Source organism: Hemicordylus capensis, chromosome 3 (genome assembly GCF_027244095.1).
Source record: "Hemicordylus capensis ecotype Gifberg chromosome 3, rHemCap1.1.pri, whole genome shotgun sequence".
Classification (NCBI taxonomy): domain Eukaryota; kingdom Metazoa; phylum Chordata; class Lepidosauria; order Squamata; family Cordylidae; genus Hemicordylus; species Hemicordylus capensis.
In genome coordinates this window covers 64,391,722-64,405,744 of record NC_069659.1, presented here as the reverse complement: position 1 = coordinate 64,405,744, position 14,023 = coordinate 64,391,722, and the positions used below count along the sequence as shown (strand labels likewise).

The window sequence follows — 14,023 nt, the reverse complement described above, 5'->3', positions numbered from 1 at the left end:
GAAACACCTTTTAAAATGGGGTGTGTGTGTGTGTGTGTGTGTGTGATATTAGCTATCAGGAATGCATATGGCATGGTTCTCCGAATTAAATTCATATAATTTGAATTGCTATTCTGATTCTGGGGAGAGGATTATAAGAAGTAGGCTTGCAACATGCTTAAAGTAGAAACACATTTAGTGAATAGCATTGCAGGGCCATGAGAAAAATTACTGTACTGATGCCAATAGAGTGCTCTTCCCCACACCTGTCTTTTTGTAATTTTTCACTTTTAACATACTCTGAGTATCTATTCACAAAACTGTAAAAATAGTGTAGAGTATATTGCATGATTATTGTAACATTCTTCCCATTGAATTTCTCCAAAATTACATAGTGAGAGGTATACTGCTTCTAAATATGAAGGTTCCATTTAGCTATATTAGTTAGTAGCAGTTGTTAGCTATTAACCATTAACTTGGTCAATAGGAAATAGTATCAATTACCTAACAGATGGTCTGCAGACCTCCTGCAGAACTTGTTTTAAGCTGTGGAACACACTCCTATGCATCTTTAAAGGTATAATAAATAGATGTATTAATGAAATCTTTAAAATTCCTATTTAATCCTATCATTCTCTGGAAGTGTGGCAGTTCAAATGTCAAGAACTAAAGTTGGACTGAATAGTGTTATTACTATCATTGATCAGTTATACCGGTATATACAAACAGATGATACTACATTTAGATAGGAAGTAAATCATACAGAATACACCAACATAGAAACCTCATGCAACAACATCTAAAAAGAAGGGCTGGAAGTTAGCTTTTGACGGATCTTAACAGCAGCTGCACAAAATTTGGCAACCTTGTAGGTGGAAGAAGGTTTCTTATCTGCAAGGGGGAGTGTGGTGTAAAATTCAGCAGTCTGGTCGGGAAAGCGTGATAGCAAGGGAGAAATAAGACTGCACCGGCTATCATTATAAAAAGGACAAAATAGTTGGACTGTTTTATGCAAAACAAAAGTTGGTCTGTTTTATGGAATGTCATTGCTGGAAAGCAGAACAAAAATTCTGACTTTTTGTAGGTGTGAACTTTGACTGGAATGTGACAAAGGATACTGTACCACATTAAGCAGAATAGCTATATGTTTTGAAGACATCTAGACCACCACTTTGCTGGTGTAGCAGCATCCAGACACAATCCAGACTAGTGTAGTGGGCAGAAGCATTTTTTAAAAATGATCTACCCTTCATTCTGAAGCCCTCTGGAAACTGTTCGGAAAAACTGAAAACTAGCAAATTGCCAGTGATGGATGGCATCCATCCAAGAGTCCTCAAAGAACTCAAATGTAAAATGGCTGACCTCCTTGGTAAAATATACAACTTATCCCTGCAATCAGGCTCTGTATATCGGGAAACTGGAAAGTAGCAAATTTAACATCGATTTTCAAAAAGGGATCCAGGGGCAATCCAAGAAATTACAGGCCAGTTAGCTTAATGTCCATTCCAGGCAAATCGATGGAAAGCATCCTCAGAGATCTATATGTTTAATTTTTTTAGCTGGCATGGGTGCCCAGGATTTGGCGGTGGAACTCTCGCGAGAGTTCCTGGCATTGGGCAAGAGTTCGAGGGGGGGGGAAACGGCAGTGGATGGCGGTGGATGGCAGTGGATGGCGGCGGGCCCCAAAATGGCCTGAGGAGGTGGCTTTGGCTGGCCACCTGGAGGCAGTGGCGGGACAACCTGGCCTGGCGAGGCCATCCCGGGTAAGGGAGAGGAGGCGGTGGCAGCAAAGTGCAGCCTGGCTGCTGGGGGCGAGAGGCTGCGGTGGGAAAGGGGGTGAGTGGGAAATCGGTGTGTGTGTGGGGGGGTCGCAGCCCTGGCGCCCATTGGAGGCCGGGGCAGGAGGGAAACAGGCGGCAGGACTTCCCTGTTTGCCACCCAGGAGGAAGAACGGTGGCAGCAGGGCCCTTTTCAGCCACCTGCCACCCGGTAAGGAGGGCCTGTGGCGGCAGTGAGGTCCGGCCAAAAATGGCCGCCTGGTGAGGTAAAATGCTCAGTGCAGGTGTGGGGGGAGAGAGGGGAGGGAGGGCTGGCAAGAGAGAGTGGGGCAGGAGGAATGGGAAGGGAAGGCAAGAAAGAGTGGGGCAGGAGGAATGGGGAGGGAAGGCAAGAGAGAGTGGGGCAGGAGGAATGGGGAGGGAAGGCAAGAGAGAGTGAGGCAGGAGGGAGGGGAGGGAGGGCAGGAGAGAGTGGGGCAGGAGGGAGGGGGCAAGAAAGAATGGGGCAGGAGGGGGAGGTGGGCAAGAGAGAGTGGGGCAGGAAGGAGGGGGAGGGGGAAAGAGTGGGGTGGGATGGAGGGAGCGGGAGGGAGGGGGAGAGTGGGGCAGGAGGGAGGGGGGAACAGCCAGCCCCAAAGATTGCACAGATGCTCTGTGTGGGTCGGCTAGTAAAATTGTAAAGCACATAGAAGAACAGGCCATGCTGGGAGAGAACTAACATGGCTTCTGCAAAAGTAAATCTTGTCTCACAAAACTTTTGGAGTTATTTGAGAGTGTCAACAAGTGTGTGGATAAAGGTGAACCAGTTGACATAGTATACCTTGACTTCCAAAATGCTTTCGACAAAGTTCCTCATCAAAGACTCCTGAGAAAACTTAGCAGTCATGGGATAAGGGGACAAGTACATGTGTGGATTGCTAACTGGTTGAAGAACAGGAAACAGAGGGTAGGTATAAATGGAGAGTTTTCACAATGAAGGGAAGTAAGAAGTGGGGTCCCCCAGGGATCTGTACTGGGACTGGTGCTTTTTAGTTATTCATAAATGATTTAGAAATATGGGCAAACAGCAAGGTGGCCAAATTTGCAGATGATACCAAACTCTTTCTGGTAGTGAAATCCAAAACAGATTGTGAGGAACTCCAAAAGGATCTCTCCAAACTGGATGAGTGGGTGACAAAATGGCAAATGTGGTTCAGTGATGGCAAGTGTAAAGGGACGCACATTGGGACGAAAAACCCCAAGTATATGCGGATGGGATCTAAGTTGTTGGTGACTGACCAGGAGAGGGATCTTGGGGTTGTGGTGGACAGCTCATTGAAAGTGTCAACTCAATGTGCAGCAGCTTTGAAAAAGGCCAATTCCATGCTAGGCATAATTAGGAAGGGAACTGAAAATAAAACGACTAAAATTATAATGCCCTTATACAAAATGATGTTGCAGCCATACCTGGAGTACTGTATACAATTCTGGTCACCACATTTAAAGAAGGACATTGTAGAACTGGAAAAGGTGCAGAAGAGTACAACCAAGATGGTCAGGGGCCTAGAGTACCTTTCTTATGAGGCAAGGCTACAACACCTGGAGCTATTTAGTTTAGAAAAAAAGATGACTGCAGGGAGACATAATAGAGTTCTATAATATCATCCATGGTGTGGATAGAGAGAAATTCTTCTCCTTCTCACACAAAACTAGAACTAAGGGTCATCCCATGAAATTGATTGCCAGGAAACTGAGGGCCAGCAAACATAGGTACTGTTTCACACAATGCATAATCAACTTGTGGATTTCTCTGCCACAAGATGTGGTAACAGTCAACAACCTAGATGGCTTTAAGAGGGGTTTGGATAACTTCATGGAGGAGGGGTCTGTCATTGGCTACTAGTTGGAGGGCTTAAGGCCACCTCCAGTCTCAAAGGCAGGATGCCTCTGAGTACCAGTTGCAGGGGAGTAACAGCAGGAGTGAGGGCATGCCCTCAACTCCTGTCTGTAGGCTTCCAGTGGCATGTGGTGGGCCACTGTGTGAAACAGGATGCTGGACTAGATGGGCCTTGGGCCTGATGCAGCAGGGCTGTTCTTACGTTCTCTGTTGCCTCTGAAATTATGTACCTGAGGGTGCAGCAGCCCTCAGAGACAGCACTTTTTAATTTACATGCTATTGTCCAGTGTTAGTTTGGATGTCAGCCATTGTATCCTGCCTCTGCATTCTCCTGTTCAGGGAGAAAATATAAAAGGACTGGGTTGGATTCCTGGGTATTTTAATGTTAAAAAAAACATAAAACAAATCAAGTAAAAATATTAATACAAAACTAATTTTAAACCACTAAAACCATTTAAATATTATTAATAGCCAGGCTGAAATGATGTGTCTTTAGGGCTCTCATGAAGGCCTCCAAAGCCTCTTATAACCATAGGGAATGCATTAGGAGTTTTCATAAATCAAAATCTGTCATTCGATTTGAAGTCAAATCGAATCACAGATACCCAAATTTATTAGTCAAAATCTGTCAATCGATTTGAGTTTGAATAGAACCACAGATGCCCAAATAGATTTGTCAAAAGCAGGTGGCATGGCCAGCTGCCTTGATGAATTAACCCCAATTCAACCCCAAATTATTCAGGCACCATTCTAAGGCCCATTTTGCTGGGAAAATGGGCCTCAAAATGGTGCTTCTTTCTGGGGAGAGCTGGTTTAATAATTGGGGTCATTGGGTAGCCCTCCATTGTAGGCTGACACGCTATGTCTGGAGCAGAGGGTTGGTCTACCTGCCAATCCCAATTGGTAGACCAGCTCTCCCCAGAAAAACCAGGAGAGCTGGTCTACCAATTGAGATCGGCAAGTAGACCAATTCTTTGCTCCGGACTTAGCGCATCAGCCTGCCTCAGAGGACAGGTCTACCTGAGTAGACCAACGTTCTAAGTCAGGCAAGGGTAGACCAACCCTCTGCACCAGACAGTGTATCGGCCCACCTTGGAGGCTTGGCCTACCCTCTGATCCTAATTGGTAGACCAGCTCTCCCTGGAAAGAAGTGCCTTTTTGAGGCCTGTTTTATTCAAGTAGACCTGTCATCCGAAGTGGACTTACGTGCTAAGTCCGGCACAGAGGGTTGGTCTACCAGATGATCCCAACTGATAAACCAGCTCTCCCCGGAGTTCTACCAATTGGGGTTGGGAGGTAGACCGATCCTCCATTCTGGACTTGGCACATCAGCCCACCTCGGAGGACAGGTCTACATAGGTAGACCTGTCCTCCAAGGTGGGCTGACATGCTAAGTCTGGCATGGAGGATTGGTCTACCCACTGATCCCAACTGGTAGACCAGCTCTCCTGGTTTTCTGGGGAGAGGTGGTCTACCAACTGGGATCGGCAGGTAGACCAACCCTCCACTCTGGACATAGTGTGTTATCCTGCCTTGGAGGCTGGCCTACCTGCTGATCCCAATTGGTAGACCATCTCTCTCCAGAAAGAATTGCCATTTTGAGGCCCATTATTCCAGCAAATGGACCTCAAAATGGTGCCCAAATTGATCCAGGTCAAAACGGGAGTGATTCTATTCAACCCTAAATCTTGCCCTCTGTTTTCAGGGGGAATCGATTTTGGATAGAATAATCATATCTCCCCCGATTCCACCCAAATTGATTTGTGGGCAAATTGAATTGCACATCCCTAGAGAGCATTCCACAACCTAAGAGTGGCTACTGAGAAAGCCTGATCCCAAGTCACCACTAGATGAACGGATGGCACTCAAAGACAGACCTCTACTGATGATCATAATGAGTGGTTCAGATTTTGCAGAGTAAGGCACTCTCTCAGGTAACCTGGGCATAAGCTATCCAGGGCTTTAAAGGTGAGAATCAACATTTTATATTTTGCCAAGAAACATACTGGCAGCCAGTGTAACTGTTTAAGAACATGCATGATATGGCGTCTCCTAGTTACTCCAGAGACCAATCTGGCTGCTGCATTTTGGACTAATTGAAGTTTCCAGATTAAGTACAAAGGCAACCCTACATGGAACTCATTGCAGTAGTCTAGCCTGGAGGTTACGAAATGATGCACCAATGTTTTGAGGTCATTCTCTTCAAGGAATGGGAAGAGCTGCCATATCAGCTGAAGCCAATCATCCAAGGACGGGATTATCTGTGACCTCCAGTTGGCAGCATACAGAATTCTAGCAGCGGTAATCATGTATAAAGATAACTCTGAGTATTTAGTGGGTATACTAGGTTTGATCACATTTAACAGAAAAAGCTCAGGTAAGTAAGAAAATTTATATTAAAAGTTTGCTGCATCTTAAAATGAATTTTCCCCCAACCTCTTCTTGCCAAGAATATGTTAAAAATATGACCAAATTTGAGGAATGATACTAATTCCATCAGATAGTTCAGTGCATGATGATTAGGTTAGGCAGAGGCTTTACTGGTGATTTCTGTCTGACCCACCAGTGTTTAGATATGAATACAAAATGACACCATCAGTTGTTTTTGGTCCCCAACCCTGCTAAATTGGTGAAAACTACACTGGGTTACTTAAACTAGAGAGAACATTATTAACTGAAATGAACATGAAATTAATTGGAACAGTTTTACAGTAGCAATATCAGTATCACCTGAAGTGGATTAGAGCAGAAAACAGAAATTTAACAATAGAAATGGCCTCTCTTTATTCTGAGAGTTACTTTTTTTTGAAAAGAAAACCATTGTGTTTTCCAAAGGAAGCAAAAAGAAAATCAGCATTATGTTTTTATATTAGTCGATTTTTGCTTCTACAAAAGATCAGTCATTAAGTGTTAACCTTTGTAGAGCTAATGATTGACACTAAAAGGCTCCGTAATTGTAGCAAATGTCAACCATTCATTTGGCCACAATGTGAAATTCTTGTCAACAGTTAGAAATCCATATAAATAGGATCTAAATATTGTTACTACTCTCAGTTTCTTTAAATAGCAAATTTATTTGACACATAGTTATTTTAAATGTTCTGATTTATCATCAGAAGGGTTTGTTGACTGAAATTACTTGCTGGGATTCTGGGAAACAGACTCCTGTAGATATCACTGAATGTTGGCAATTTAGTGTAGATCTCTTCTGTCTCTTCAAATAGTATTCTCTTTTATGTGAAACATTCATCTTAAAAATGAATGAGAACACAAACAGAGGATCTTCAAAAGTTGACTGCTTCTGCTCAACATGAAAAATAGCTTGGATGCATTCTGAAGTGTGTCCAAACTTTGTTTCATAAATAAATGTGTTTGCTAATGCTTAGCAATTATTAAGCGCAGAAGAGAAACATCCAACATGAATGTAATGGAAGCAAAGCTAACAGTGCCTCTGGCACAAGGAATTACAGGTGAAACTTGGAAAATTAGAATATCGTGCAAAAGTCCATTAATTTCAGTAATGCAAATTAAAAGGTGAAACTGATATATGAGACAGACGCATTACATGCAAAGAGAGATAAGTCAAGCCTTAATTTGTTATAATTGTGATGATCATGGCATACAGCTCATGAAAACCCCAAATCCACAATCCCAGAAAATTAGAATATTACATGGAACCAAGAAGACAAGGATTGAAGAATAGAACATTATCGGACCTCTGAAAAGTATACAGTGTACTGTGCTTGATTGGCCAGCAAACTCGCCTGACCTGACCCCACAGAGAATCTATGGGGCATTGCCAAGAGAAGGATGAGAGACATGAGACCAAACAATGCAGAATTGCTGAAGGCCGCTAATGAAGCATCCTGGTCTTCCATAATACCTCATCAGTGCCACAGGCTGATAGCATCCATGCCACGCCGCATTGAGGCAGTAATTGCTGCAAAAGGGGCCCAAACCAAATACTGAATACATATGCATGCTTATACTTTTCAGAGGTCCGATATTGTTCTATTCTTCAATCCTTGTCTTCTTGGTTCCATTTAATATTCTAATTTTCTGAGATTGTGGATTTGGGGTTTTCATGAGCTGTACGCCATGATCATCACAATTATAACAAATTAAGGCTTGACGTATCTCGCTTTGCATGTAATGCGTCTGTCTCATATATCAGTTTCACCTTTTAATTTGCATTACTGAAATTAATGGACTTTTGCACGATATTCTAATTTTCCGAGTTTCACCTGTAGATCCATTATATAATAATATTCCATAGGCGTCTGAGTGTTTGTATGAGCCTGCCTGCCTGTCCTCTCCTTCTGAACTACTTCCCCAATACAGGAGAGATACATCATAAGAAAACTAAGAACCAAACTACACATAACGTTAAACAAGTTGTTCCTGGTGTCTACCTTGTGTTTCTTTTTAGATCATGAGCCTTTGAGGATTGGGAACCACTTCTTCCTTATTATTCTTTTTCTGTGTAAACCACTCTGAGAACTTTCTGTTGAAAAGCAGAATATAAATAGTAGTAGTAGTAGACCACATACATTGGTTTCTATGGGGGAAAGAGATTGGGACTACACAGCTTGGAGAGGGATATTAATGGTCAAATAACCCTTCACATTGTCATCCTGACAAAAATCACAACCTGCGCATGCTGTTTACCTCACGAGGGAAACTTCCATTGGCAGCAATGACTTCCCTCTCAGGGCAAATAGTTTGGGTGCATTTTTTTTTTAGTGGAATTATGGTACAAGGGGAACTTATTTCATGCCTTGGCACCAATCCTGATTGCCATATCTCTGCAGCTGCTATTTAAGTAAAAACAACCAAAAGCTTCAACCATTGCTGATGTAAGACAATGTTAATTTAATTGGAATACTATTCCACGAAATGAGAGAGAGAGAGAGAGAGAGAGAGAGAGAGAGAGAGAGAGAGAGAGAGAGAGAGAGAATAAGAAGAAGGAAGAGGGGAAGGAGAAGATCACACATGTACAATAATGGTTGGTTACTCGTCTGTCATGGTTTTAGGTACAAATTATATACCCTAATGTAGAGTATTCAAAAAGATAAATGAGACACCCTCAAATTATGTTTAGATGTTTAGAGGTTCCAATTAATCTACACAATATAGTATATTATTAGTATCTGGCTTTCCAAGATGCTATTGAAGTGATGGGTTGTGTTTAAATGAAAATCCATCTATTTGTTCTGTTCCTTTGAGCACTGAAAATTCACGTTTCCATGCATTGGTACCTCTGGTGTAATCTATATTTCAAAGTTTTGAAGTAAAACAAATCCTAGACAAAACCCATTCAATGTATTAGCACAGGCATCATAAGATATATTACATGGTATTAAATTTAGAGTAAAGCATGTGTTGCCAGACAGCTCTATTTCAGGGTAGCACAGAGAAAACCCCTCTATGCAACTGGAACTGTGGGCTCATAGTCTCCATTATGGATACCTCAGTTCATGGGATCATGAACTCTTCACCTGCCAATATTTTGCAAAGACTCACAGCTGGTTGCTTGGCATGAGCAAAACAGGGGGCATGAGCAAAACAGGGGGCATGAGCAAAACAGGGGGCAATGCACCCTGAAGTCATAATAATTAAGACTGCAAAGGGCCATTCACAACTTCACTCTTTATCTCAAGAGAAGGCAATCACCCAGCAAGTAGACCTACCTCAAAGGTACACCTCAAGGGAAGAAAACACTCACTTTTCACAAGAAAGATAGTATTACTAGCACTCTTTGCAACAATCCAGACGAGCAGCATTTCCCAACAGCCTAATTGGCTGTCAATGACCAGAGTGGAGGCAGCCCCTTAAAATCTCAAATTGTATATCTTTGCACCTGGAGTGGCATCTATGTCTCAAGATAAGCCTTAAGTCTAGCTATTCACATCTACATGTACTCTTCCACAAGCCACTCTTGTCTTTTGTTTGGCACCCTTTCTTCTTCCTGCCTTCCTGCTTTTTCCTGCAAGGAGACCTGCAAGTGCACCGAATGCACCACCAGACTAAGGATAGGTAAAACTAACCTCCTGCCTCCCTGAGGCTCTTCACCCCCTTCTCTTCCCTCTACTCCTGCTTTTAAGTGCTTTCTACGGCAAGTCTTAATCTGCAGTTTGGACTCTAAGCTAAATTACCTTCAATGAGATTCTTGTTGAAACTAGCAGTTAGGCTTTATTGCCTTGCCTAACTAACTTGGGCCTTCCTGTACCCCTATTTACCCCATCTAGCTCAGTATTGTCTACATGGACTGGCAGTGGCTTCTCCAAGGTTGGGCAGGAGTCTCTCTCAGCCCTATTGGGAGATGCCAGGGAACTTGGAACCTTCTGTATGCAACCATGCAAATGCTCTTCCCAGAGTGGCCCCAGCCCCTAAGGTGAATATCTTACAGTGCTCAAATGTAGTATCCCATTCAGATGCAAACACTGCTTAGCAAAGGGAACAATTCATGCTTGTGACCACAAGGCCAGCTCTCCTTCTATAAGTAGTATGTATGTATGTATGTATTCGATTTATATACTGCCTTTCCTAAAGTGGCTCAAGGTGGTTTACAGTAAAATCAAAACACATAATAAAACTTAAAAAAAACAAAACACTGGCCCAGATTAAAATTAAATTCAAAACTAGATAGCATTAAAAGCCAGGCTTTAAAAAAGGGGGGAGGGTTTAAGGATCTCCTGAAGGCCTCCAATGAAGATAATTCTCCCATATCCATGGAGAGCAAGTTCCACAACTTATGGGCAACAACTGAGAAGGTCCGATCCCAGGTCACCACCAGATGAACCCGTGGCACCCAAAGATGGACCCCTCATTTTGATCCTAATGAACAGTGTGGATTTTATAGAGAAAGGTGCTCTCTCAGGTAACCTGGTCCTAATCCATTCAAAGCCTTAAAGATAGTAACCAGGACTTTGTACTTTGCCCGGAAACATATTGGCAGCCAGTGCAACGGTTTAAGAACAGGCATAATGTGGTCTCCCCGGAATACCCCAGAGACCAATCTGCCTGCCACATTTTGAACTAACTGAAGTTTCTGAACTACAAACAAAGGCAGTCCTACATAGAGCACATCACAGTAGTCCAACCTGGGGCCCTTTGTCACAATCCTGTGAGAGGGCTAATGGGCAGGCAGTGGGGAATGCTGCTTAAACTGACCTCCCTGTAGACAATTGCTGAGTCCTTGCTGGGTGTGCTGATCACACAACCAGATGGTCACCAGTTGTCGCAGACAGCGTAGAAGTTTGGGGGCTAAGACACATCATTTTCAGCCCCCGGAAATCCCACAATGCATTGCACAAGTGTGCAGTGTGGTGCATTGTGCGGATCCCCACAGCCATGGTAGGGTGCTTGTCAGTGCTAAAAGCTGCCAGTGCTGCACATGGGCAGGAAAACATAGTAAGGGGGGGGTGCTCATTGCTTTAACTTTGTTTAAGAGGTGAACTCCCTAGGCAGATTTGCTTCTGAGGCACTGCCAGGAGCCCGTTGGCTCCCACAGGTTTGGGAGCCAAACCCAGGCTTAGTTGCCCTAGCCTGGTCTTGGCTACTCGTGAGAACAGCTTCTTGGGGGTTACCAGCTGGTGTACTACTGTTTTCAAGACATTGTCCTCAAGGAGTGTGTGGAGTTGTTAAATCAATTGTAGCTGGTAAAAAGCACTCCTGGCCACATCCTCAACCTTGAGGCACCAGAGATCGAGAGCACTACAAAGCTACATAACTGTTCTTTCTGGGGGAGTGTAACCCCATCCAGAACAGGAAGTTCTATCCCACCTTGCAGATTATGATGCACAACAATGAAACCTCCATCTTGCTTGGATTCAGCTTCAGTTTATTATCCCTCATTCAGCCCATTACTGCTTGTAGGCAGGCATTTAAGGGGCTAAAAGCATTTCCTGATATTGATGATAAGGAGAAATAGATCTGGACATCATAAGCATATTGATAACACCCAGCACCAAATCCCCTGATGATCTCGTTCAGCTGTTTCATGTAGATGTTAAAAAACATTGGTGATAGAATGAAGTCCTGAGGGACTTCATAGAGTAGCTCCCATTTAGAAGAGCAACCGTCACCAAGAGCCACCATCTGAAATTTACCCAAGACATAGGAGCAGAACCACTGTAAAACTGTTCCTCCTATCCAGTACTTGCTTACTATTTATTAGTAAGCAAAAATAACTAAATTGTGTGGCATCTTAACATGCATTTGTTTCATTGTAATAAGTTACAACATTATAACAAAACACCTCTCATGCACAAGACGGAAATTAGAAAAGAAACTATTCAAATCTATCCACTCTCAGACAAGTGGACAAATACACTTCTTTCATAACACAAGTCCTACTCATATGGTATGTCCAACACACATAAAATCACTGTACGCATGTACAAGTCTGAACAGTTCGTTGTTCACAGTTGTCCTGTACAGTTGTCCTGTGGCTTTGAGGGGGCCTGTGCAAGGTTCACTTTTAAAATGAATTCATGTATAGCTATTTACACAAAAGGATACATATGTGTACTGACACCACGTGTAATGCCTGAACGAAGCTTCTGTATTAGAATATAAACTTTTATTAGTGAGGAAACAAAGCAGGAGTTATCACCCCTTTCACTGCAAAAAGAAAACAAAACACACATTGAAAAATTGGATTAAAACTCCTTTTCAGCAGGAAACAAGCACCAGGATGTTAGCTGAGTTGGCTTCTGAAAAATCCACTCCTAGTTCATAAATGTAAGAAACCACATTCTACCAAACATAAGCTGAGAAGGAATAGAAGAGGGAAACAGAAATCAGAACCCTCATTTCCTTGGGAAGATAGCTGGATGAAAAGATTTAAAAATGGCAGCTCCACTCCCCCCTCCTGCCCCATTGCTGCTGCTGACAAATTGTCTTTCTTTCTCACTCACATCAACACATCACAGGTCTTCAGATCATTCAAAACCAGGAGCAGACCAATATTTCTTTCTGTCTGTTCCTTACACTCACAGCTCACACCCATAAAGACAAGACAGGTCTCTCTTCCCCAGCCCATTCTGTTTGCTGAATTCAGCTCACTCACATAAAGACATTACAGGTCTCATTTGCCTTCTATCTTCCCCTTTGTTTACTGAAATAATTTTCTCTCCCCCCCCATCCCCATCTCCACCAGACCACAGTAAACATGGCTCTCAGTTCACTCCAAAGCAACAAACAGCCGAGAAAAACTGATTTTAAAAGTTGCCCAGCATTGAAGTGGGTGGGAGCGCAATCAGGAACCTCCTCCACTCTTTATTTGTTTTATTTCTTGAGGTTACTGCCACTCAAGTAGCCAGCCCCACTCTCCCCAGCCTTGTTTCTTGGGACATTGTTTTGGGAAGGGGATACTGGTAGGGGATGCTCCAAGTCTGCAGCAGTTGGGGAAGACAGTGCAGACCACCTAAGACATAAACAGACTTTGCAGGAGGCAATTAGCATAACACCAGGCATTGTAATATAAACAATGGACTTGGAAGGGCTCACCAAGAGCACTTAATCTGGCCCTGAGGTCCCCCACCACCGCAATTGCAGTACCTGCAGTAGGCTTAAACCAGCTGTGCTGCCAGGCAGGCAACACGTCTTCACTCTCCTTCTTGTTTGGGAAGAGAAAGTGAAGAAGAGCAGAGTGGCGGGCTAGAGTGTCATTCTCATTTCCTCTTCTGGAACAAAAAGGAGAGTTGAGATGGAAAAGCTAGCTGCTGCAGCAGTAGTAGTGGTGGTATCCACATAAAACATCTCCAGACAGAGAAGAAACAAGGTGTACCCTTGTGGTGATGTGAGGGGGAGAGGAATGAAGGCTTACCCTGGAAGGGTAAGGGAAAGTGTGCCATCGAGTCGATTTAGACTCCTGGCGCCCACAGAGCCCTGTGGTTTTCTTTGGTAGGATACCATTGCCTCCAGTATGAGATGATGCCTTCCAGCATCTTCCTATATCACTGCCGCCTGATATAGTAGCAGCAGGGATTCAAACTGGCAACCTTCTGATTGTTAGTCAAGCATTTCCCCACTGGAAGGGAGAGGAGGTGAAACACAACACATCCCAGCAGATGACTTAAGGCAACAACAGCTGCTTAGTCACAACTAGTCCCCAGAGTTCCTTATTGTGAAGCGGCCACAATGTATTTTAAGAAGGTCTTCACTCTCCTTCTTGTTTCGGAAGAGAAAGTGAAGAAAAGCAGAGCAGCGGACTAGAGTGTCATTCTCATTTCCTTGTTGTGAAGTGGCCACAATTTATTTTAAGCTAAGGTGACCTTCCACTGAATCAGCTTTGCTTACTAGATATTCTGTTGTGAATATAATTGCTTAATAAAACTCTCTAGCAAGAAGGTATATAAATAAAATAAATAAAATAAATAACAAA

General features: G+C 43.2%; 1 protein-coding gene across 11 annotated transcripts in view; it reads right to left on the bottom strand.

The window, feature by feature from the left end:
- The window catches only part of EPHA6 (EPH receptor A6), a 750,202-nt gene that overhangs the window by 322,253 nt on the left and 413,926 nt on the right, over nt 1-14,023 (bottom strand). Inside the window, exon 6 of one of the 11 annotated variants that reach the window (XM_053308767.1) lies at nt 8,046-8,137. The exons of the other annotated variants lie outside the window; for them this stretch is intronic. Coding sequence (XP_053164742.1) covers nt 8,064-8,137 — 74 coding nt within the window. The 3' untranslated portion in view covers nt 8,046-8,063. The remainder of the gene's footprint in view (nt 1-8,045; nt 8,138-14,023) is intronic. 11 annotated transcript variants of the gene reach the window in all.